The sequence below is a fragment of the Nerophis ophidion genome, linkage group LG28 (assembly GCF_033978795.1).
Source record: "Nerophis ophidion isolate RoL-2023_Sa linkage group LG28, RoL_Noph_v1.0, whole genome shotgun sequence".
NCBI lineage: Eukaryota > Metazoa > Chordata > Actinopteri > Syngnathiformes > Syngnathidae > Nerophis > Nerophis ophidion.
The window spans coordinates 23,057,138-23,081,225 of NC_084638.1; the positions used below are offsets into that span (position 1 = coordinate 23,057,138).

Below are 24,088 nucleotides of genomic sequence, written 5' to 3' on the forward strand. Positions count from 1 at the left end.
GTGAAGCCATTACCTTTGACACCTTCAACAACATGTAGAAACCGATTGTTAGTCCAGCAACATGTTGTATGCAGCTTCCGCAATCACACGTACAAGATTGAAAGGCATACTAGGTGATACAGACTACACTAATGGTTGTGATTTAAACAATTTTAACACTCTTACTAATATGCGCCACGCCGTGAAGCCACACCGTGAAGCCACACCGAACAAGGACGACAAACACATTTCAGGAGAACATCCTCTCCTCACAGTAACACAACATAAACGCAACACAACAAATACCCAGAATCCTTTGCATCCATGACACTCCCTGAATATATTTTACACCCACAGGCCCCTAACCACGCCCACCTTACCGACGCACGGGTGGGGGTGTAAAATTGTCAGGATGTGTCATGAATACAAAGGATTATGGGTATTTGTTGTGTTGCGTTTATGTTGTGTTAGTGTGATGTTCTCCCGAAATGTGTTTGTCGTTCTTAATTGGTGTGGCTTCAAAGCGTGCCGCCTATTACTAAGAGTGTTAAAATTGTTTATATCACAACCATTAGTGTACTCTGTGTCACCCAGTATGCCTTGCAGTCGTGTGCGTGTTGCTGCAGAAGCCACACACAACATGTTGCTGGACTGACAAGCAGATCGTACATGTTGTAGAAGGCGATAAAGCCAATGGCTTCATAGCACGCCCTAATACTTTTATTTTCCTATATTTAATCACAGTGTTACTGTTCAAACTGTGTGTATTGTTACAATGGCCAAAATTATTAAATATACGGTAAAACTTTAGTATGGGGAACATATTCACCATTAATTGGTTGCTTATTACATGCAAATTAGTAACATATTGGCTCTTAATTAGTCAATATTAAGTATGTATTAATCCCTTATAGTGCACGGCCTTATTATAACCATAACCCTCTAACCAAATAACTGTAAATTGAGTCTTTGTTACTCAGAATATGTTCCCCTAGTGTCTAAATAACTCTAAATGAAGTCTTTGTTACTTATATGTTCCCCATACTAAAGTGTTACCAAATATACTTGTTAAATGAAACCTCTGCCTTGTTTTTAATGAATACTTGAGTCTACTCCAGCGGTCGGGAAGCTTTTTGGCTGAGAGAGCCATGAAAGCCAAATATTTCAAAATGTATTTCCATGAGAGCCATGTAATATTTTTTAACACTGAATACAATTAAATGCGTGCATTTTTATGTAAGACCAAAATTTTAAGAGTATAATAAGTATCTTATTCTTTTTAATAACATCGTTATTCTAAAAGTTAACCAATAATAAATAAAAAACTTCTTACCATTAACGCAACTTCTTGAACAGGTGCGATAGAAAACGGAGGTTTGGATTATAATGCATGAGAATGTTTTATAATTTGAATGTTATTTTTAACACTGTGATTGCCAGCAGAAATATTAATTACTTATCATGTTAAGCAATGTCAGCTCAGATTTATCCGAGAGCCAGATGCAGTCATCAAAAGAGCCACATCTGGCTCTAGAGCCATAGGTTCCCTACCCCTGGTCTATTCTGTTACTGTATTTTAATGTGAGGTCATTATGGTGGTATTTGGAGAGCTAAGTGTTTTCTGTGGTGGTACTATATGAATAAAGATCCCTAAACAATGACGCTATCACCACCGTACTGGACTGTAGGAAAGAGAATTATCTTGCTACTCACTTGTGTTGCCAGCTGTTAAGATCATAACAGCTGTCTGTGTATTAACTCATTGTTGGTGGATAGTAAATATATATTGCTGTACAGTTGTGATCAAAATTATTCAACTCCTACACAATTTCGGTGTTTTAGCAAGTTGGACATTTAATCCGTATTTTGTTTATAGTCATATCAAATAAAGGTGTGTCAAATAGACAAATGCAACTTCAATTGTAACACTGTACTTTACAAAATACCAAAAAAGGACATTTTTCTTAATATCTCATTGACAAAATAATTCAACCCCCTAGTAACATGCATCTTTAGTACTTAGTAGAACAGCCTTTGGCAGTAATGACATCCTTCAAAGGTGATACATAAGCGGACACAAGCTTCTTGCAACCATCTACAGGTATTTTAGCCCATTCCTCTTGGGCAAAGGCCTCCAGTTCATTCATGTTCTTGGGCTTGCGTGCTGCAACTGCCTTCTTCAATTCCCACCACAGCTTTTCTATAGGATTTAGGTCTGGCGACTGTGAAGGCCACTCCAGAGTCTTCCAGCCCTTCTTCTGCAACCACTCTGATGTTGATTTGGAGGTATGTTTGGGATCCTTGTCCTGTTGGAAGGTCCAACGTCTCCCAAGCCTCAGCTTCGTCACTGACTTCATGACATTTGCAGCTAATATATCCTGCTAGGAAATAGAATTCATAATGCCTTGAACGCGCTGGAGATTCCCGGTACCTGAGGCAGAGAAACAGCCCCGGAGCATGATTTACCCTCCACCATGCTTAACAGTAGGCAAGGTGTTCTTCTCTTTGTAAGCTTCATTTTTTCTCCTCCAGACATGACGTTGATTCATAGGCCCAAAGAGTTCCACTTTTGTCTCATCACTCCATAGAACAGTTTCCCAAAACCTTTGGGGTTTGTCCAGAGGATTTTTGGCATACTGGAGTCTATTTTTCTTTAGCCTGGTAGTCAGAAGTGGGGTGCGCCTGAGAGTTCTGGCATGGAGGCCTTCATCTTGTAGTGCGCGCCTTCGAAGCCTGCGTTCCCCCCTCTGCAATGTCCTTTTCTAGTTCCTCAGCTGTTACCCGGGGGTTTTTCACCACTGTACGCTTCAAATACCAGACAGCAGTTGCACACAGCATCCTCTTTCTACCACGCCCAGGTAGTGTTTCCACTGTGCCTTTAGCTTTAAACTTACGAATTATGCTCCCAACTGTGTCTCTTGGAATGTGTAATGTCTTTGCTATTTTCTTATATCCATATCCTTTCTTATGAAGAGAAATGACCTCCTCTCTTGACTTCTTTGACCACTCCTTGGACTTCACCATGTTGCAAATACACCATTGACCATCTACAAGAAGCTGAGCGTCACAGTCTTTTTCAATCAGTTTAATTGTTGCTTGTTATAGTTCTAATCACATCTACAGGTGTTTTCAACACCTGATTGAAAAGACCTTATTCAAATTCTGTTCTTAAGAGTTATGATCTTCAAGGGGTTGAATAATTTTGTCAATGAGATATTAAGAGAAATTACACTGTTTGGTATGTTACAAAACATAATGTTGTAATTGAAGTTGCATTTGTCTATTTAATGCATCTTTATTTGATATGACTATAAACAAAATACGGAATAAATGTCCAACTTGCTAAAACACCAAAATTGTGTGGGGGTTGAATAATTTTGATCACAACTGTACATACTCTACTCTAAAGTATCATTAGTTGTGAGCTAGTGTATTCTCAAAGCTGACAGTGCCACAGTAAATAATATGTCATACTTCAAATTTAATGACCTTATCAGAAAGTGTGTGATCATTTTTTTTTTGGACTGGACTGTGTATATTATGAACTCGTATAATTATGATTACAAAATAGCATAAATGAAAAACATTTATACTAAACCAACGCAATTGTTTTTCCATTACCCTTAGGTCCATTTTATCAACAGCTTCTTCCATCGACAACTCATGACCAAAGGCTATGATGGCGTGAGGAGATGGACAAAGCAGGTACAATATACACAGTTTATGGAAACATTCAGTCTCAGGAGGCATCCATTTATTGAGTTTCCTTTCTGCAGGTTGATTTGTTCTCCAAGACTCTGCTGTTGGTGCCCGTCCACCTGGAAGTGCATTGGTGTCTGGTTGTCGCAGACATCGCCAGAAGGAAAATCTGTCTCTTCGACTCTCAAGGGAATGCACTGCGCAAAGTTGCACGGGTAAATCGCAGTCCTCCACATCCATCTACAAACCCTGTTTCCATATGAGTTGGGAAATTGTGTTAGATATAAATATAAACGGAATTTTTTTTGCAATTAATCATTAACTTTAGAATTTGATGCCAGCAACACGTGACAAAGAAGTTGGGAAAGGTGGCAATACTGATAAAGTTGAGGAATGCTAATCAAACACTTATATGGAACATCCCACAGGTGTGCGGGCTAATTGGGAACAGTTGGGGGCCATGATTGGGTATAAAAGCAGCTTCCATGAAATGCTAAGTCATTCACAAACAAGGATGGGGCGAGGGTCACCAATTTGTAAGCAAATTGTCGAACAGTTTTAGAACAACATTTCTCAACGAGCTATAGCAAGGAATTTAGGGATTTTACCATCTACGGTCCGTAAAATCATCAAAAAGTTCAGAGAATCTGGAGAAATCACTGCACGTAAGCGATGATAATACGGACTTTTGATCCCTCAGGCGGTACTGCATCAAAAACCGACATCAGTGTGTAAAGGATATCACCACATGGGCTCAGGAACACTTCATAAAACCAATGTCAGTAACTACAGTTGGTCGCTACATCTGTAAGTGGAAGTTAAAACTCTACTATGCAAAGCCAAACCCATTTATCAACAATATCCTGAAACGCCGCCGGCTTGGCTGGGCCCGAGCTCATCTAAGATGGACTGATGCAAAGTGGAAAGGTGTTCTGTGGTCTGACGAGTCAACATTTTAAATTATACTTGGAAAAAGAGGACACCAGAACATAGAGGAAAATAACCATTCGGGTTGTTATAGACGCAAAGTTCAAAAGCCAGCATCTGTGATGTATGGGTGTGTATTAGTGCCCAAGACATGGTTAACTTACACATCTGTGAAGGCACCATTAATGCTGAAAGGTCCATACAGGTTTTGGAACAACATATGTTGTCATCCAAGCAACTGACAAGTGTTACAACAGCGTGGCTTTGTAAAAAAAAGAGTGCAGGTTCTTTCCTGGCCCGCCTGCAGTCCAGACCTGTCTTTCATCGAAAATGGGTTTCGCATTATGAACTGTAAAATACGACAGCGGAGACCCCGGACTGTTGAACGACCAAAGCTCTACATAAAACAAGAATGGGAAAGAATTCCACTTTCAAAGCTTCAACAATAAGTTTCCTCAGTTCCCAAACGTTTATTGAGTGTTGTTAAAAGAAAAGGTGATGTAACACAGTGGTGAACATGCCCTTTCCCAACTACTTTGGCACGTGTTGCAGCCATGAAATTGTAAGTTAATTATTATTTTCAAAAAGAAAATAAAGTTTATGAGTTTGAACATCAAATATCTTGTTTTTGTAGGGCATTCAACTGAATATGAGTTGAAAATAATTTGCAAATCATTCAATTCTGTTTATATTTACATCTAACGCAATTTACCAACTCGTATGGAAACGGGGTTTGTAGTACAAGAGCGTCAAATCTGTTTTCATTGAGGGCCATATCACAATGGTTGCTCGTTAGAGTGATATATTTAGAGTATAATCTCCTTGTGATATTATTACAAAATTCCCTATGCATTTGATTATTTTTCCTCTTTTACGTACCAATTGAATTATTTCATACTTGCTTTTGAAATCATAAGTTTTGGGAACACTCATTTTATTCTCAAAAAAATGTTGGGAATTCACGTTAATGTAGGGGTGTCCAAACTTTTCCACCAATTTTCTTACTAAAAATGTAATAAGTATGAAAGGGCCGTCTTGATGTTTTTCTATTTCGTAAAAATAATTGCTAAAAGAGACATTACTCGTTAATTTCAAGACAAAACTTAGTGTCAGCTTTGTATTACAGGTGACAGGTACACAATAAAAAAAACTCTAAAATTAAAAAAAAAAAGAAATAAAGGAGAAAACCACAATTAAGTTAAAGGCCTACTGAAAGCCACTACTACCCACCACGCAGTCTGATAGTTTATATATCAATGATGAAATATTAACATTGCAACACATGCCAATACGGCCTTTTTAGTTGACTAAATTACAATTTAAAATTTCCCGGGAGTTTCGTCTTGAAAACGTTGTGTAATGATGACGTGTACGCAAGACGTCAAAGGGTTTCAGGAAGTATGAGCACTACGCACACACACAGCTAAAAGTCGCCTGCTTTAACGGCATAATTATACAGTATTTTGGAGCTCTGTGTTGCTGAATCTTTTGCAATTTGTTCAATTAATATTGGAGAAGTCGCAGGAGAAAGATGGAGTTGGGAAGCTTTAGCCTTTAGCCACACAAACACACGGTGATTCCTTGTTTAAAATTCCTGGAGGTGAAACTTTACTATGGATCAGAGCGCGGTCAAGCAAACATGGATCACGACGGAATGTCAACCAGCAGGTTTCAATGAGAAAATTGTGGTAAAAAGTCTCTTCTTACCGGAGAAAAGCTGAGCTTGTGCCGTCCATAAAGCTGCCGTCGACTCCCCTGAGACACTGGCATCAAGACGCCCGTGGACGTACACCTTTGACTATCAGGTACTATTTAACTCACTAAAACACTAGCAACACAATAGAAAGATAAGGGATTTCCCAGAATAATCCTCGTAAACGTCTCTAAAAACATCGGAATCCGTCCCAATGCAATTGCGTTTTTTTTTTTTTCTAGTCCGTCGCTATCAATATCCTCAAACACAAATCTTTCATCCTCGCTCAAATTAATGGGGAAATTGTCGTTTTCTCGGTCCGAATAGCACTTTTTGTTGGAGGCTACCATTAAAATCAATGTGAATATGTGAGGAGCCCCCACACTTGTGACGTCATCGTCTGCGACTTCCGGGAGAGGCAGGGCTTTTCTCTTAGCACCGAAAGTTGCGAACTCGTGGATGTTCTCTACTAAATCCTTTCATCAAAAATATGGCAATATCGCGACATGATCAAGTATGACACATAGAATGGACCTGCTATCCCCGTTTAAATAAGAAAATCTAATTTCTGTAGGCCTTTAAGTACCGATGATTGTCACACACACACATTAGGTGTGGTGGAAATATTCTCTGCATTTGACCTATCACCCTTGATCACCCCCTGGGAGGTGAGGGGAGCAGTGAGCAGCTGCGGTGGCCCTGCCCGGAAATAATGGTGATTTAACCCCCAATTCTAACCCTTGAGGCTGAGTGTCAAGCAGGGAGGTAATGGGTCATCAAATAGTGTTCGTCCTTCACTATGTGGTAGGTTACTGCGGACATTATCTCTTTTTGTTGTTGACTATTTTTTTCATACGGTGTTGATCCGGAAATGTTTGCCTCTGCATTTTGATGGTGGGGGCGTGTGGCACCGAATGGAGATGTTGACATGCGGGGTAAGCACTCTTCATTCCTTAGCTGGTATCTTTTCAAATGATGCTACATATTAGCAGTAATGCTACTTTTTGTAGCGACACTTTTGCCCCACACTTGACAATTTACGGTTGTGTGTTCGACATTCCCACTTGAAGCCAAACCACCGCCAGACGATGGACCCCCTGCTGTTTTTCTTGGGAATTAATTCTTTCTTCATTTGTTACCAGATTCGCACCTTCTTTCTCTCGTATTACCGCTAGCACCACAGCTAACGTTACCCATGCTGCTACCGCTCTGCTCCGCGAGTGAGTACACGTATGTGACGTATGTAAGAAGGTGTGCTTGCTGTCTGTGAGAAGGAGAGACAATAGAGTGGGAAGAGCCTGCAATGTAATGCCAGCAGCTAAAAGTAACTGCGTGAGAACGTATACTCGAATATCACAATATAGTCATTTTTTACATCGCACACAGACAAACCCGCGATATATCGCTCAGCCCTACTTTGGCTGACTCAACTCACGGCCTACTGATCTCAGGGCAGACACTAACCGCAATGTGATGAGAAAAAGCAGACCTGTTGATACTAATAACACATTCTGTCCCTTCTAACACAAAGCTGACCCTAACTGTCTGTTTTTTAGGGGTGTAACGGTACACAAAAATTTCGGTTCGGTACGTACCTCGGTTTAGAGGTCACGGTTCGGTTAATTTTCGGTACAGTAAGAAAACCACAAAATATACATTTTTGGGTTATTTATTTACCAAATTTGTAAACAATGGCTTTTTCCTTTTTACATTGGGAACACTATAATAATTCTGCCCACGTAAATCCACATTAAACTGCCTCAAGTTGTTGCTTTGATGAAATAAAATGACAAAAAAGTGCAACATTAAACAGTTTCAAGTTAACTCATCATGCTTAATTTTTTACAGCATTTGCGAAGCCTGTAGTTGACTTTTATTATACACACACAGGCACACGCACACAGACGCACACACACACAGCAAAATGAGCTAACGTAACCCTAAAACCTAATTAGCCTTCACCTCAACCCAGAACTATGAGCAAGCTGAGCTGCAGTTTAAGTTTCTAGAAGGTCAACGGGCTCATAGTGATGTTTGTAATAGTTGTGACTGGGAAGTGTTTAGTATAATTTGGGGAGTGTACGATGTCCGCTGCTCACCTGCTTAACACATATCTGCTCATCTCGACGCCGGAGCACTGACTCCATGCTTTCTGAATACGCACTGCTGATTGGCTGTTACATCGCTCTGAATACGCATTGCTGATTGGCTGTTACATCGCTCTGAATACGCACTGCTGATTGGCTTTGTATGTAACCAATCAGATGGTTGTGTGGGCGGGACAATGCTGGGTGCTCACTGCTCAGACAGAGGCAGAAAGCAGAGCAGCTTGTTAAGACTTTAGTTTACAATCTCGTTCGATACACCCTCCTACCGAACCAAAACCCCCGTACCGAAACGGTTCAATACAAATACACGTACCGTTACACCCCTACTGTTTATATCTTTGTAAATATTGACAAATCGATTTCAAAATGGCCACCACACACTTTGTCTCTTCAGTTTGCGACCCTTGATGTAAAATAGTTGGAGTTATTATTGTTAGCTTATTTGTCACTAGATCAATTTTTTGCTCTTTTCTTTTTTAAATGTTTTTGTTATTTTATCCTAAAATATGCTGCGGTTCATCAACTGGAGCTGCCGACAGCACTTTGGACACCCCCGTTTTAATACAATGTTTTTTGCATTGTCACATTCTCAAGTTTAAAAGACACACAATTTTCTGTCAAAATTGGAAGAAAGAATATGTTTTGTTAAAAATAACTTTATTCATGCACGTTATTTCCAGGCTTTTGCAGGCACATAAACTGATGTGGCGGGCCAGATCTGGCCCCCCAGGCCTTGAGTTTGACACATCCATGTAGTAGTTTTGTCTGGGAACGTATCAACATGTCTTTTGTCTACTGCAGAATATCCTGAAGTACCTGATAACCGAAGCAACTGTGAAACAACAGACATCGTTTGTAAGTGATTGGGCTGTGTCCTTAGATGAGGTATGGTTCTTCTCAGATTTTGGAGTGAAGGTTTTACTGATGACTGAGTTAATTATTTGAATATCTCGACAGAATGTCCCAAAGCAAACCAACGAAAATGACTGCGGTGTTTTTGTTTTGGAGGTACGTGCATCCCTCAACAGCTTTTAGTACATTTGACCTGTCAGCCTAGACACTAATTAATGACTACCCTTTGATCTCCCTCCCAGTATTCCAGATGCCTCGCCTTGGGCCAGCCACTCCATTTCTCGCAGACAGACATACCAAAGATACGCAAGCGGATCTACAAAGAACTCTGTGAATGTAAGCTCCATTGCTAGTAATCTGTCACAATGTAAGCTTATGATACTTTTCATTTTTAGATACCGTGTTTTCCGGACTATAGAGCTAAAAGCTACTGAATTGTAGGAAAACATTTTTTTCATATATATTAGCCACACCAAAGATATATACATTGTGAAATAAGTTATTTACACACCGTAATTGTTTCCAAACATTGCCTGTAAAACGGCTGATCAACCATAACAGACTTGCGGGAAACTAGCTCTCCAATCAGCGAAACAGACTCAATAACTCCACAGTGACGTCTTGGTAAATTTATTGAGGATTTTGTGACACTGGAAGAATACAAACAGAATGCCATTGCAAGGTAATAATGCCAACACAGACACTCGTAAACGTGTTAGCATATCATCTAATGCTAACAACGCTACCTTCATTGCATTACAATGCATGAAAACACTCTCACAGATTTAGTAAGAATGAATTGTTATATTGCAAAACTTACAAACGTTGCTTGGAGTGATAAATGAGGAATCCATATGAGTAGAAACGCTGTGGACGATTAGAAGACAGAATGCCACTTTTACTTCCGGTTCAAAGCTTCAAACAGCAGGAAACATTTCAGGCATTCACTCAACTACACCTGCAATGAGTGAACTCATCCAAAAGATGATGCCCTAGCATAGGGGTAGGAAACCTATGGCTCGAGAGCCAGATGTGGCTCTTTTGATGACTGAATCTGGCTCTCAGATGAATCTTAGTGGACATTGCTTATTACGGTGAGTAATGAATAATTCCGCTGGTAATCACAGTGTCAAAAATAACGTTCAAAATATAAAACATTCTCATGCATTTTAATCCACCCATCCGGTTTCTACCGCACCTGTTCAAGAAGTCGCATTAATGGTAAGCAGTTTTTTATTTATTGTTGGTTAGCTTCAGAATAACAATGTTATTAAAAAGAAGAGACTTATTATACTCTAAAAATGTTGGTCTTACTTAAAAATGCACGCATTTAGTTGTATTCAGTCTTAAAAAAAATTATATGGCTCTCATGGAAATACTTTTAAAGATATTTGGCTTATATGGCTCTCTCAGCCAAAAAGGTTCCCGACCCCTCCACTAATACAAAAAAATACCACACCATTTAAGTGTATTTGCAAGTGTTTTAGGAAAGCTTTGCATTATGGCGATCAGTGAACAAAATCCATAAATTAGCTGCACCGTTTTATAAGCCGCAGGATTCAAAGTGTAGGAAAAAAAGTAGGCTCTTATAGTCCGGAAATTGCGGTATTCATCATTCTACGCTGGTCAGTAGCAGGTGAACTGTGTGTAGCTTGTTACAGTATACATTTATCATGATAAATCCACTTAGTTGCCGTATTTTAATTCTCTATAAATGATTGACATGTTATTTTGGGGAACGTGTCCTTTTCCTGTTTGACTTGACTGCAGAGTTACAGGGAAGAGTGCAAGAAACAAGCCTTAATGAACTCACAACTGCCGGTTAAAATGAGCCGCAGTATTATTATTTTTTATTGTTTAAAATAACTGTATATTGTACATTGCTGTCATAGTTTGTTTAAAAAAATAGTTACCTGCCAATAGCAGATGACACAATATAAGGTTTGTTTTGTCTGTGAAGATATCGAAATTGAATTGTTTCTCTTTGTAATATTTTGAAATTGCAGAAGAGTTTAAGTAATAATAAAAAAACCATAGGGGTTTATTTGATGGTGTTTTTTTCATCATTCAAGTCTAATACAATAAATGCAATCCAGCATCTTTTATCCAACCTATAGTGGTAGATCATCAAATCTGTGTGGGAATGTCTCACATATGTTGTGATCTAAATTACCAAAAGGAGCTAAGGCACAAGATAAATAAGTTTTCCGTATCATAATCAGAATGAATGGCGCAGTGGGAGAGTGGCCGTGCGCAACCCGAGGGGCCCTGGTTCAAATCCCACCTAGTACCAACCTCGTCACGTCCGTTGTGTCCTGAGCAAGACACTTCACCCTTGCTCCTGATTGGTGCTGGTTGGCGCCTTGCATGGCAGCTCCCTCCATCAGTGTGTGAATGGGTAAATGTGGAAGTAGTGTCAAAGCGCTTTGAGTACCTTGAAGGTAGAAAAGCGCTATACAAGTACAACCCATTTATTTATTTATCTATACTTAAGTGTGAAAATTGAATTGCATACAAATACATATCTATTCAAAAAAACAAATTTGACACATATCTATTTAACTGAAGTGAAGTGAAGTGAATTATATTTATATAGCGCTTTACATAGTGAAACCCAATATCTAAGTTACATTTAAACCAGTGTGGTTGGCACTGGGAGCAGGTGGGTAAAGTGTCTTGCCCAAGGACACAACGGCAGTGACTAGGATGGCGGAAGCGGGGATCGAACCTGCAACCCTCAAGTTGCTGGCACGGCCGCTCTACCAACCGAGCTATACCGCCCTCATTTGCATACTAATCACATGTAGGGATGGGTACCGTTTACCAATATGATAACAATTCCCGCTACCTGGGAAACAATACCGGTACTTGACGGTACCAAATTTCGATACTTTTTTGTGTGCTACTAAATATTGTTTGATAATACAACTGTGTTTTTTATGTAACATTTAAAAATGAGGTAATAATGATTGTTATATCTTGGGGTTGTTTTTTCCTGCCATTTGAGTCTGATTTGCAATGCAGTTGCACTTCCAAGACATTAGATGGCAGTACTGGATATGCTATCAATAGTATGTTTAATTGATTGATTGATTGATACTTTTATTAGTAGATTGCACAGTTCAGTACATATTCCGTACAATTGACCACTAAATGATAACACCCGAATACGTTTTTCAACTTGTTTAAGTCGGGGTCCACATTAATCAATTCATGGTCCTAATTGGCCCTAGTGTGTGAATGTGAGTGTGACTGTTGTCTGTCTATGTGTGTTGGCCCTGCGATGAGGTGGCGACTTGTCCAGGGTGTACCCCGCCTTCTGCCTGATTGTAGCTGAGATAGGCGCCAGCGCCCCCCGCGACCCCAAAAGGGAATAAGCGGTAGAAAATGGATGGATGGATGGAGTATGTTCAACTAGAAAGTAGCTGTGTGTTGAATTTGGACGTGTTATGTTGCGCCTTACAGTCAGTGTTTATACTGTAAGTATGGTGCCTATTACACATCAGCTATTTTGACTGTTAGGTTGTTTGCGGTGTTGAAATCGCCTTGTAAAATGGCTAATGCTAATCGGTTGCATGTCCCTGAAACAGCCAAGTTAGCGCTTTTTGAAAGAGTGGAGCCTTACTTTTTACTGTTGGGAATTTTCTACCAAGCATACTTGCTTTATTGGTGTTTGAAATTGCAATGTTATTTAGAGGGAGTTTAGCTCGGAGTGTGGTTTTATAAAAGTACCAAATTGTTGCACTAAGGCTATTGATGAAAATGAAACAATCTCATGAATAGCAGTGTTGGAAGGTCCCATGTGTTGGTGCACAAACAAGCTCGGGAGCTACTCATTAACGTGAAACACCCACTCGATTTCCGGGTCGTCGTTGAGGCGTATGACGAAGTAGGACACCAGTTGGAACAGGTTCTGCCACAGGCCCAAAAAGATGTACAAGTAAAAGTCACTGACGTCCATTTGGCAGTGTATACCCGAGTAATTTATGTCGCACACGCACTCAAAGCGGTTGACGTAGTTAATGCAGAAGCCTCCGTTCATGCAGGGGTCGGAGGCACATTCGTCCACATCCTTTTCACACCTGCAGCGGCGAGGAAAAGCACACGGAACATCACGGTACACTTGGGAACAGGGTGCATTAAATAACAGTTTCCCTCTAACATTGTTATTCAAAATGCACTGGCCAAATTGAAGTTTTTAGCTGGAAATGATACAGGACGGTGGAAGAGGGGTTGGTGCGTCTGCCTCACAATACGTAGGTCCTGAGTAGTCAGGGTTCAATCCCAGGCTCAGGATCTTCCAGTGTGGAGTTTGCATGTCCCCCCCCATGACTCCGGCTTCCTCCCACCTCCAAAAACATGCACCTGGGGATCGGTTGATTGGCAACACTAAATGGTCCCTAGTGTGTGAATGTTGTCCGTCTATCTGTGTTGGCCCTGCGATGAGGTGGCGACTTGTCCAGGGTGTACTCTGCCTTCCGCCCGATTGTAGCTGAGATAGGCACCAGCCCCCCCCCACGATCCCAAAGGGAATAAGCGGTAGAAAATGGATGGATGATACAGGAAAGTGGCCAAACTGAGAATTGGGGCGGCATGGCGTAGTGGGTAGAGCGGCCGTGCCAGAAACCTGAGGGTTGTAGGTTCGCTTCCCACCTATTGACATCCAAATCGCTGCCATTGTGTCCTTGGGCAGGACACTTCACCCTTTGCTCTCGGTGCCGCTCACACTGGTGAATGAATGAATTTGGTGGTGGTCGGAGGGGCCGTAGGCGCAAACTGGCAGCCACGCTTCCGTCAGTCTACCCCAGGGCAGCTGTGGCTACTGATGTAGCTTACCACCACCAGGTGTGAATGAATGATGGGTTCCCACTTCTTTGTGACCGCTTTGAGTATCTTAACAATAGAAAAGCGCGATATAAATCTAATCCATTATTATTATTATTATTACTATTATTAATTGTGGTACCAATTATGCGATACATCCGGGAAAAACTTTTTCCGCATTTTATATTTTATATATATTGCTGTGTTGGATCCGCTTTGGACTGGACTCTCGCGGCTGTGTTGCATCCACTATGGATTGAACTTTCACAGTATCACTTGCACTGAGCCTAGTCTATAAAATCCGCTACACCTCCTTGATACCGAAGTACATGTCGAACTACTTCCTTAACGTAATCGACCGCCATAACCACAACACCAGGGGGAGCTCCACAAACCACGTTAAACCCAGATTCCGATCTAAAAAAGGTCTTAACTCATTCTCTTTCTTTGCCACATCAATGTGGAATGCACTCCCAACAGGTATAAAAGTATGTGCATCTCTATCCTCCTTCAAAACCGCTCTAAAACAACACCTCCAGGCAACTTCAACACTTTACTAATACCCTCCTCCATTCACATCCCATCTCCCCGGATTATAAACAACCTAATGTAAATAATCAAATGTACTTCTAATGTATATACTTGTTCTTATGCTATCTGAACTCACTATGTTCTCTGCTGGCTGTACATATCCTACTAAATAAGACCTACACTGTTTCAATGTCCACATTTCTCTGTTGATGCAATTGTTGATGACTGAAGTACTGATATCAACCAAAGCTCCTCATCCCACCCCCCGGATTGTAAATAATGTAAATAATTCAATGTATATACTATGATGATTAACTTGTGTGATGACTGTATTATGTTGATAGTATATATTTGTACCATGAATTGATTAACGTGGACCCCAACCTAAACAAGTTGAAAAACGTATTGGGGTGTTACCATTTAGTGGTCAATTGTATGGATTATGTACTGAACTGTCCAATCTACTAATAAAAGTATCAATCAATCAATCAAATCATGTTAGACCCGGTCGACATCCATTGCTTTCGGTCCCCTAGAGGGGGGGGGGGGGTTTGCCCACATATGTGGTCCTCGCCAAGGTTCTCATAGTCATCATTGTCACCGACGTCCCACTGGGTGGGAGTTTTCCTTGCCCTTATGTGGACCTACCGAGGATGTCCTAGTGGTTTGTGCAACCCTTTGAGAAAAACAGTGCGGGGTTGGGCTTCAATCGGGAAGATGTTGAACAAGTATGCGGCAGAAGCGTTGCTACAAAAAGTAGCAGCACTGCTAATGTAGCATCATTTGAAAAGTCACCCGCTAGAGAATGTAGAGTGCTTGAAACTCCACATGTAAACATATCGGTCGGTGCCACACCAAAAAAATGTCCACGCAACCATCTCCACATCAACATCGTATGAACAAAATAGTCAACAACAGAAGGAGATAACATCCGCAGGAACCTACCACATAGCGAAGGGCATACACTACTTGATTTCCTATTATGCAGCTCATTTTTATTTGAGTTATTGAAATATCTTGTGTGACATCAAGCACAAAAGTGCACTTTATTTGTTTTAAACTATTGTAGTGACATCATGCACAAAAGTGCACTTAGAGCTTGTTTTAAAATGTGTCAGACAATCTTGCACTTTCTGTTTTGAAATGACATAAATGTTTGTACCACTGCTTAAAGGGGAACATTATCACAATTTCAAAAGGGTTAAAAACAATAAAAATCAGTTCCCAGTGGCTTGTTGTATTTTTTGAAGTTTTTTTCAAAATTTTACCGGTCCCGGAATATCCCTAAATAAAGCTTTAAAGTGCCGTATTTTCGCTATCTTCGAAACCACTATCCATTTCCCTGTGACGTCATACAGGGCTGCCAATACAAACAACATGGCGGTTACCACAGCAAGATATAGCGACATTAGCTCGGATTCAGACTCGGATTTCAGCGGCTTAAGCGATTCAACAGATTACGCATGTATTGAAACAGATGGTCGGAGTATGGAGGCAGATAGCGAAAACGAAATTGAAGAAGAAATTGAAGCTATTGAGCGAATAGCTATTTACGCTATTCGGCCATAGCGTGGGTGTACCTAATGAAGTGGCCCATAGCATGGCTGCCTTATTAGCATCGCCGGTAAAATGTGCGGACCAAACGATCAGGACTTTCGCATCTTGTGACACTGGAGCAACTTAAATCCGTCGATTGGTAAGTGTTTGTTTCGCAATAAATGTGGGTATCTAGTTTCAAATGTACATACAGCTAGTGTAAATAGCATGTTAGCATCGATTAGCATAGCATGTTAGCATCGATTAGCTGGCAGTCATGCCGTGACCAAATATGTCTGATTAGCACATAAGTCAACATCAACAAAACTCACCTTTGTGATTTCGTTGACTTAATGGTTGCAAATGCATCTGCAGGTTATCCATACATCTCTGTGCCATGTCTGTCTTAGCATCGCCGGTCAAATGTGAAGACACTCTGGTACATTCAATGGGGGTCTGGCGGCAGATTTCTTGCCAGTGGTGCAACTTGAATCCCTCTCTGTTAGTGTTGTTACACCCTCCGACAACACACCGACGAGGCATGATGTCTCCAAGGTTCCAAAAAAATAGTCGAAAAAACGGAAAATAACAGAGCTGAGACCCGGTGTTTGTAATGTGAAAATGAATATGGCGGGTGTGTTACCTCGGTGACATCACGTTCTGACGTAATCGCTAAAAGACTGATAAACAGAAAGGCGTTTAATTTGCCAAAATTCCCCCATTTAGAGTTCGGAAATCGGTTAAAAAATACATGGTCTTTTTTTTCTGCATCAAGGTATATATTGACGCTTGCATAGGTTTGGTGATAATGTTCCCCTTTAAGTAACCTGGGCTAGACTTTACATGGCGTCGGGTATTCACATTTATCCACCCATTTCTACCGCTTGTCTCTTTTGGGGTAGCGGGGGGTGCTGGAGCCTTATTTCAGTTTCATTCGGGCGGAAGGCGGGCACACCCTGGACAAGTCGCCACCTTATCACAGGGCCAACACAGATAGACAGACAACATTCACACACTAGGGCCAATTTAGTGTTGCCAATCAACCTATCCCCAGGTGCATGTCTTTGGAAGTGGGAGGAAGCCGGAGTACCCGGAGGGAACCAATCATTTTTTTTTTTTTCCCATTAAAGCTACAGACACACTAAAAGGTTGTGTTCCTTCCTAAAAGCTGTCCAAAGTCCAGTATTGTAGCAGTCATGAAATAAAATTAAATATGAAAACTTTAGATTCAAACACAGAAAACACCTGAATTGAGAAATATTCTTATTTTTTATTTTGTAAAGTAAAAAACTACACTACACTAACATTAACCAATCATCAATTCAAAATATGCTAAAATAAAAGGATGCATGGAGAAAAATAAAGTCCTACCATTGTCCTGTGAAACCAGGCAAGCAGAGGCATTTATTGTCCGGTTCCGAACAGTTCCCTCCGTTGAAGCAGCTGAAGTTCCATCTTGTGCCGACACATTTTGATACGGGCAGCAGAGGAAGACTTGACATACCAAAAAAAAAAAAAAATTGTGCTTTATTCCTAGTTGGTAGTATTTAAAAAAAAAAAAATAAAGATACCAAAACATCTAGAAAAGATACTGTTTTCTATTAGTTACCACAGTCAAAGTATAGACACCTTCGTATTTATTTATATAAATTATAAATATACACTATGTTGCCAAAAGTATTTGGCCACCCATCCAAATGATGAGAATTAGGTGTCCTAATCACCACAGGTGTATAAAATCAAGCACTTAGGCCTGGAGACTGTTTCCACAAACATTTGTGAAAGAATGGGCCAGCTCTCAGGAGCTCAGTGGTTTCCAGCGTGGAACTGTCATAGGATGCCACCTGTGCCACAAATTTTCCAAAGTCAACTGTCTGCTTTATTATAAGAAAATGGAAGAGTTTGGGAACAACAGCAACTCAGCCACACAGTGGTAGGCCACGTAAAACTGACAGAAAGGGGTCAGCGGATGCTGAAGCGCATTGTGCAGAAAGTCTTTGCACTGAGAGTTGCTACAGCGCTCCAAACTTCATGCGACCTTCCAATTAGCCCACGTACAGTACGCAGAGAGCATCATGGAATGGGTTTCCATGGCCGAGCAGCCGCATCTAAGCCATACGTCACCAAGTCCGATGCAAAGCGTTGGATGCAGTGGTATATAAAACACGTCACCACTGGACTCTAAAGCAGTGAAGACGCATTCTCTGGAGTGATGAATCACGCTTTTCCATCTGGCAATCTGATGGACGAGTCTGGGTTTGGAGGTTGGGAAGAGAATGCTACATTTCGGGCTGCATTGTGCGGGGTGTGAAATTTGGTGGAGGAGGAATTATGGTGTGGAGTTGGGCTTGGTAGTTCCAGTCAAAGGAACTTTGAGTGCTCCAGGATACCAAAACATTCCATGTTCCCAACCTTGTGGGAACAGTTTGGACCGGGCCCCCTTCCTCTTCCAACATGGCTGTGCACCAGTGCGCAACGTAAGGTCCATAAAAACATGGATGACAAGAGTCTGGTGTAGATGAACTTGACTGACCTGCACAGAGTCCTGACCTGAACCCAATAGATCATCTTTGGGGTTAATCACAATGGCGACTAAGAGCCAGGCCTTCTCCACCGACATCAGTGTGTGACCTCACCAATGCGCTTTTGGAAGAATGCTGGAAAATTCCTATAAAGACACTCTGCAACCTTGTGGACAGCCTTCCCAGAAGAGTTGAAGCTGTAATAGCTGCAAAAGGTGGACCGATATCATATTGAACCCTATGGGTTGGGAATGGGGTGGCACTTTTAAGTTCACATGTGAGTCAAGGCAGGTGGCCAAATACTTTTGGCAATATAGTGTATCTCATGCAACTTCCTGTTTACAGTTTTTAGTTCATTCAGACCAATGCAGGGCCTCCTGAGGCTAGACGCCTAACCCCTATTATAAAAATGTTTTTATTTACGGGAGTAAATTCCGGCCTTAACTCTTAGAATCCAAAAGGGTCCCGCTTATAAGTGTCATAAGTCCTCAATAAATTAACATACTTGTTATTTTCAACCCTTGACATATTTTTAAAAACCTTAGCTCTATCTAATATAAAATATACAATGTGTATTATGTCTTATTTTTTATGTTTCATGGCCACTTGACATAACTGTTTGTTTGTTTTTATAGTAGGAAAATGCTAATGATGCAATATTTAAAAAGAGAAAAAAAAAAGGATGCGGAGTGCAATATTTAAGTTTAACATAATTTCTGGGTAATTGCAGCCTTGAATAGGCTGCAATTACCCAGAAATTATGTCAATGGTTTTGATGTAGACATAAATATTTTTTTCAGTGCCTACTGAGCTTGAATGAGAGAAAGCAGGCAGGAATTTGTTAACATGCATACTTGCCAACCCTCCCGAATTTCAGTGCCCCTCCCGAAAATCTCCCGAGGCAACCATTCTCCGGAATTTCATCCGATTTCTACCCAGACAACAATATTGGGGGCGTGCCTTAAAGGCACTGCCTTTAGCGTCCTCTCTCACCTGAGAAGGAGACGATTATATATATCTCCGTTATCCATAGATTTATCTATAACCCATAAAGCAGGCAGGCACGGAGCTATTTCTCAGCGTGTGTTTATTCCAGCCACTGATAATCTCCCTTGATCTGGGGCTCCACGCAAGATCTCATCCCGTGGGGTCAAAATGATCATGAGAACGGTGAGCAAAAAATCCCAGAACCACACAGGGGGACCTGGTGAATGACCTGCAGAGGACTGGGACCAAAGTAACAAAGGTTACCATCAGTAACACACTACGCCGACAGGGAATCAAATCCTGCAGTGCCAGACGTGTCCCCCTGCTTAAGCCAGTGCATGTCCAGGCCCGTCTGAAGTTTGCCAGAGAGGACATGGATGATACAGCAGAGGATGTGGTCAGATGAAACCAAAATAGAACTTTTTGGTATAAACTCAACTTGTCGTGTTTGGAGGAAGAAGAATACTGAGTTGCATCCCAAGAACACCATACCTACTGTGAAGCACGGGGGTGGAAACATCGCTGTTTTTCTGCTAAGGGGACAGGACGACTGATCCATGTTAAGGAAAGAATGAATGGGGCCATGTATCGTGAGATTTTGAGCCAAAACCTTCCATCAGTGAGAGTTTTGAAGATGAAACTTGGCTGGGTCTTCCAGCATGACAATGATCCCAAACACACCGCCGGGCAACGAAGGAGTGGTTCCGTAAGAAGCATTTGAAAGTCCTGTAGTGGCCAAGCCAGTCTCCAGACCTCAACCCCATAGAAAATCTGTGGAGGGAGTGGAAAGTCTGTGTTGCTCGGCGACAGCCCCAAAACATCACTGCTCTCGGGGAGATCTGCATAGAGGAATGGGCCAAAATACCAGCTACTGTGTATGCAAACCTGGTAAAGACCTATAGTGATCGTTTGACCTCTGTTATTGCCAACAAAGGTTATATTACAAAGTATTGAGTTGAATTTTTGTTATTCACCAAATACTTATTTTCCACCATAATTCACAAATAAATTCTTAAAAATTCCTACAATGTGAATTCCTGGATTTTTTTTCACATTCTGTCTCTCACAGTGGAAGTGTACCTATGATGAAAATTACAGACCTCTGTCATCATTTTAAGTGGGAGAACTTGCACAATCGCTGGCTGACTAAATACTTTTTTGCCCCACTGTATAGATTAGATAGTACTTTATTTACTTTATATACACACACATATACACTCCCATCTCCCAAATTCTGAGGTTGCAAGGTTGGCAAGTATGAACATGTTTTTTATAAATATCTGCCACGTTCTGTCTTATTGTGGCAGTCCGCTCCCTGTACGATCAGTGCCAGAGCTTGGTCCGCATTGCCGGCAGTAAGTCGAACACATTTCCAGTGAGGGTTGGACTCCGCCAAGGCTGTCCTTTGTCACCGATTCTGTTCATAACTTTTATGGACAGAATTTCTAGGCGCAGTCAAGGCGTTGAGGGGTTCCGGTTTGGCAACCGCAGGATTAGGTCTCTGCTTTTTGCAGATGATGTGGTCCTGATGGCTTCATCTGACCGGGATCTTCAGCTCTCGCTGGATCGGTTCGCAGCCGAGTGTGAAGCGACCGGAATGAGAATCAGCACCTCCAAGTCCGAGTCCATGGTTCTCGCCCGGAAAAGGGTGGAATGCCATCTCCGGGTTGGGGAGGAGACCCTGCCCCAAGTGAAGGAGTTCAAGTACCTTGGAGTCTTGTTCACGAGTGAGGGAAGAGTGGATCGTGAGATCGACAGGCGGATCGGTGCGGCGTCTTCAGTAATGCGGACGTTGTACCGATCCGTTGTGGTGAAGAAGGAGCTGAGCCGGAAGGCAAAGCTCTCAATTTACCGGTCGATCTACGTTCCCATCCTCACCTATGGTCATGAGCTTTGGGTCATGACCGAAAGGATAAGATCACGGGTACAAGCGGCCAAAATGAGTTTCCTCCGCCGTGTGGCGGGGCTCTCCCTTAGAGATAGGGTGAGAAGCTCTGCCATCCGGGAGGAACTCAAAGTAAAGCCGCTGCTCCGGTAGGAGGCCACGGGGAAGACCCAGGACACGTTGGGAAGACTATGTCTCCCGGCTGGCCTGGGAACGCCTCGGGATCCCCCGGGAAGAGCTAGACGAAGTGGCTGGGGAGAGGGAAGTCTGGGTTTCCCTGCTTAGGCTGTTGCCCCCGCGACCCGACCTCGGATAAGCGGAAGATGATGGATGGATGGATGGATGGATCTGCCACGTTATATAACTGCCAAAGATACTTTTCATTGAATTTCAGCTGTTTAATAACAGTCTAACTCATTTACGCTTATCAAAGCTCTTAACCATCTGATAGTTAAGGGCCGCGCTTACATCAAATCAATATTTTTACTGTTTTTCATTCGGCAATGATGACATTCTCTTGGTTTTTAAAGAAACTTTGTAATTATATTCTCTTCCAACGATGTAATTGAAAACACAATGCAATTTTATTAAACACTCTCTGCGGTGATATTTCAGCTGGCTAAGAGGGACAAGCGGTAGAAAATCGATGGATGGATAACCTTTAAACTGAATAGAATAGAATAGAAAATACTTGGGGGGGGGGGGGAATCAGGAATCATCACATAAGGAATACATGTTTTGGGTGCACAAGATTGAACTAAGATTGTTTTTTTAATCTGCAAGCCCTCGTTCAATGATCCTGGTCGATGTGACGGAGATGGATCTACACACTGTGGAATGTTGTTGATATCAAATTGATAATTTAGAAAACATGTTTTAAATAGCACATGGTTCAGAAGACTAGTAATGTAGAGACACTCACGGGTTCATTTGGATGTACCACGGCATCTCTGGAACTTTCACACTGAAACAGACACATTTCTTCATGAGTGCAATGGTATGCTGCCAAAGTTCATCAGTTAAAGGCTAGAATGAAGTGGTGTTCTCAGCTATACTGCCAATGTTCATCAGTTAAAGGCTATAATGCAATGGTGTTTTAAGCTATACTGCCAATGTTCATCAGTTAAAGGCTATAATGCAACGGTGTTTTAAGCTATATTGCCAATGTTCATCAGTTAAAAGCTATAATGCAATGGTGTTCTAAGCTGTACTGCCAATGTTCATCAGTTAAAGGCTATAATGCAATGGTGTTCTAAGCTATACTGCCAATGTTCATCAGTTATAAAGGCTATAATGCAATGGTGTTCTAAGCTATACTGCCAATGTTCATCAGTTAAAGGCTATAATGCAATGGTGTTCTAAGCTATACTGCCAATGTTCATCAGTTAAAGGCTATAATGCAATGGTGTTCTAAGCTATACTGCCAATGTTCATCAGTTAAAGGTTATAATGCAATGGTGTTCTAAGCTATACTGCCATTGTTCGTGAGTTCAATGTTATAATGCAATGGTGTTCTAAGCTATACTGCCATTGTTCGTGAGTTCAATGTTATAATGCAATGGTGTTCTAAGCTATGATTGGAACACCATCGGGCCAAACAGTAATTTGGCTGAAAGCCAACTGTATGTAAAGTAACTCTCTCTCTCTTTCACTCTCACTCTCTTCTGTCTCTTTCTCTGTCACTCTTCTGTCTTCCTTTCTCCCTTTCTTTCTTTTGTCTCTCTCTCTCTTTTTTTCTCTCACTCTATCTCTTCTGTCTGTCTCTCTCTTGCTCTCTCTCTGTCATCTATTTCTCTTTCTCTCTCTTCTCTCTCTCTATTCTCTCTTTCTCCCTCTCTCTATCTCTTTAGCTCTCTCTTTCTCCCACTCTATCTCTTTCTTTCTGTCTTTCTCGCTGTTTATCTCTTTTCTTCTCTTTCTCTTTCTTGATCTCTATCCCTTTCTTTCTCTATCTCACTTTCTCTCCTCTCTTTGTCTCTCTCTCCCTTTCTTCCTCTCTGTCTTTTTCTTTCTATCTCTTTCTTTCTCTCTCACTCCCTATCTCTTCTGTCTCTGTCTTTCATCTATTTCTTTCTCTCTTCTGACTCTTTCTCTCACTCTCTTCTCTCTGTATTTTCTCGTTCTCTTTCTCCCTCTATCTCTTTAGGTCTCTCTCTTCTGTCTCTCTCTTTCTCACTTTCTATCTCTTTCGCTCTCTCGATCCCTTTCTCTTTCTTTCTCGCTCTCTCCCTCTAGCTCTTTCTCTGTCTCGCTATCTCTCTTTCTCTCTCACACACTGTCTATCTCTATCTCTTCTGTTTCTCTTGCTCTCACTCTTCTCTCTTTCTCTCTCTGTATCTATTTCTCTCTCCTCTATCTCTCTTTCTTTCTTGCGCTTTCTCTCTCTTCTCTCTCTCTTTTTCTCTGGTGAACATGCCCTTTCCCAACTACTTTGACTTGTGTTGCAGCCATGAAATTCTAAGTTAATGATTATTTGCAAAAATAAAATCAAGTTTATGAGTTTGAACATCAAATATCTTGTCTTTGTAGTGCATTCAACTGAATA

The 24,088-nt window shown here is 41.3% G+C and overlaps 1 protein-coding gene and 1 pseudogene across 2 annotated transcripts in view; one reads left to right on the forward strand and one right to left on the reverse strand.

Moving 5' to 3' along the window:
- The window catches only part of LOC133545024 (sentrin-specific protease 5-like), a 34,481-nt gene extending 23,179 nt beyond the window's left edge, over window positions 1-11,302 (forward strand). For both annotated transcript variants that reach the window (XM_061890315.1, XM_061890313.1), the window contains exons 6-10: window positions 3,607-3,684; window positions 3,756-3,893; window positions 9,208-9,291; window positions 9,364-9,414; window positions 9,501-11,302. In XM_061890315.1, coding sequence (XP_061746299.1) covers window positions 3,607-3,684; window positions 3,756-3,893; window positions 9,208-9,291; window positions 9,364-9,414; window positions 9,501-9,611 — 462 coding nt within the window. In that variant the 3' untranslated portion in view covers window positions 9,612-11,302. The remainder of the gene's footprint in view (window positions 1-3,606; window positions 3,685-3,755; window positions 3,894-9,207; window positions 9,292-9,363; window positions 9,415-9,500) is intronic.
- LOC133545021 (protein crumbs homolog 1-like) overlaps window positions 11,067-24,088 on the reverse strand; it is a 44,760-nt pseudogene continuing 31,738 nt past the window's right edge.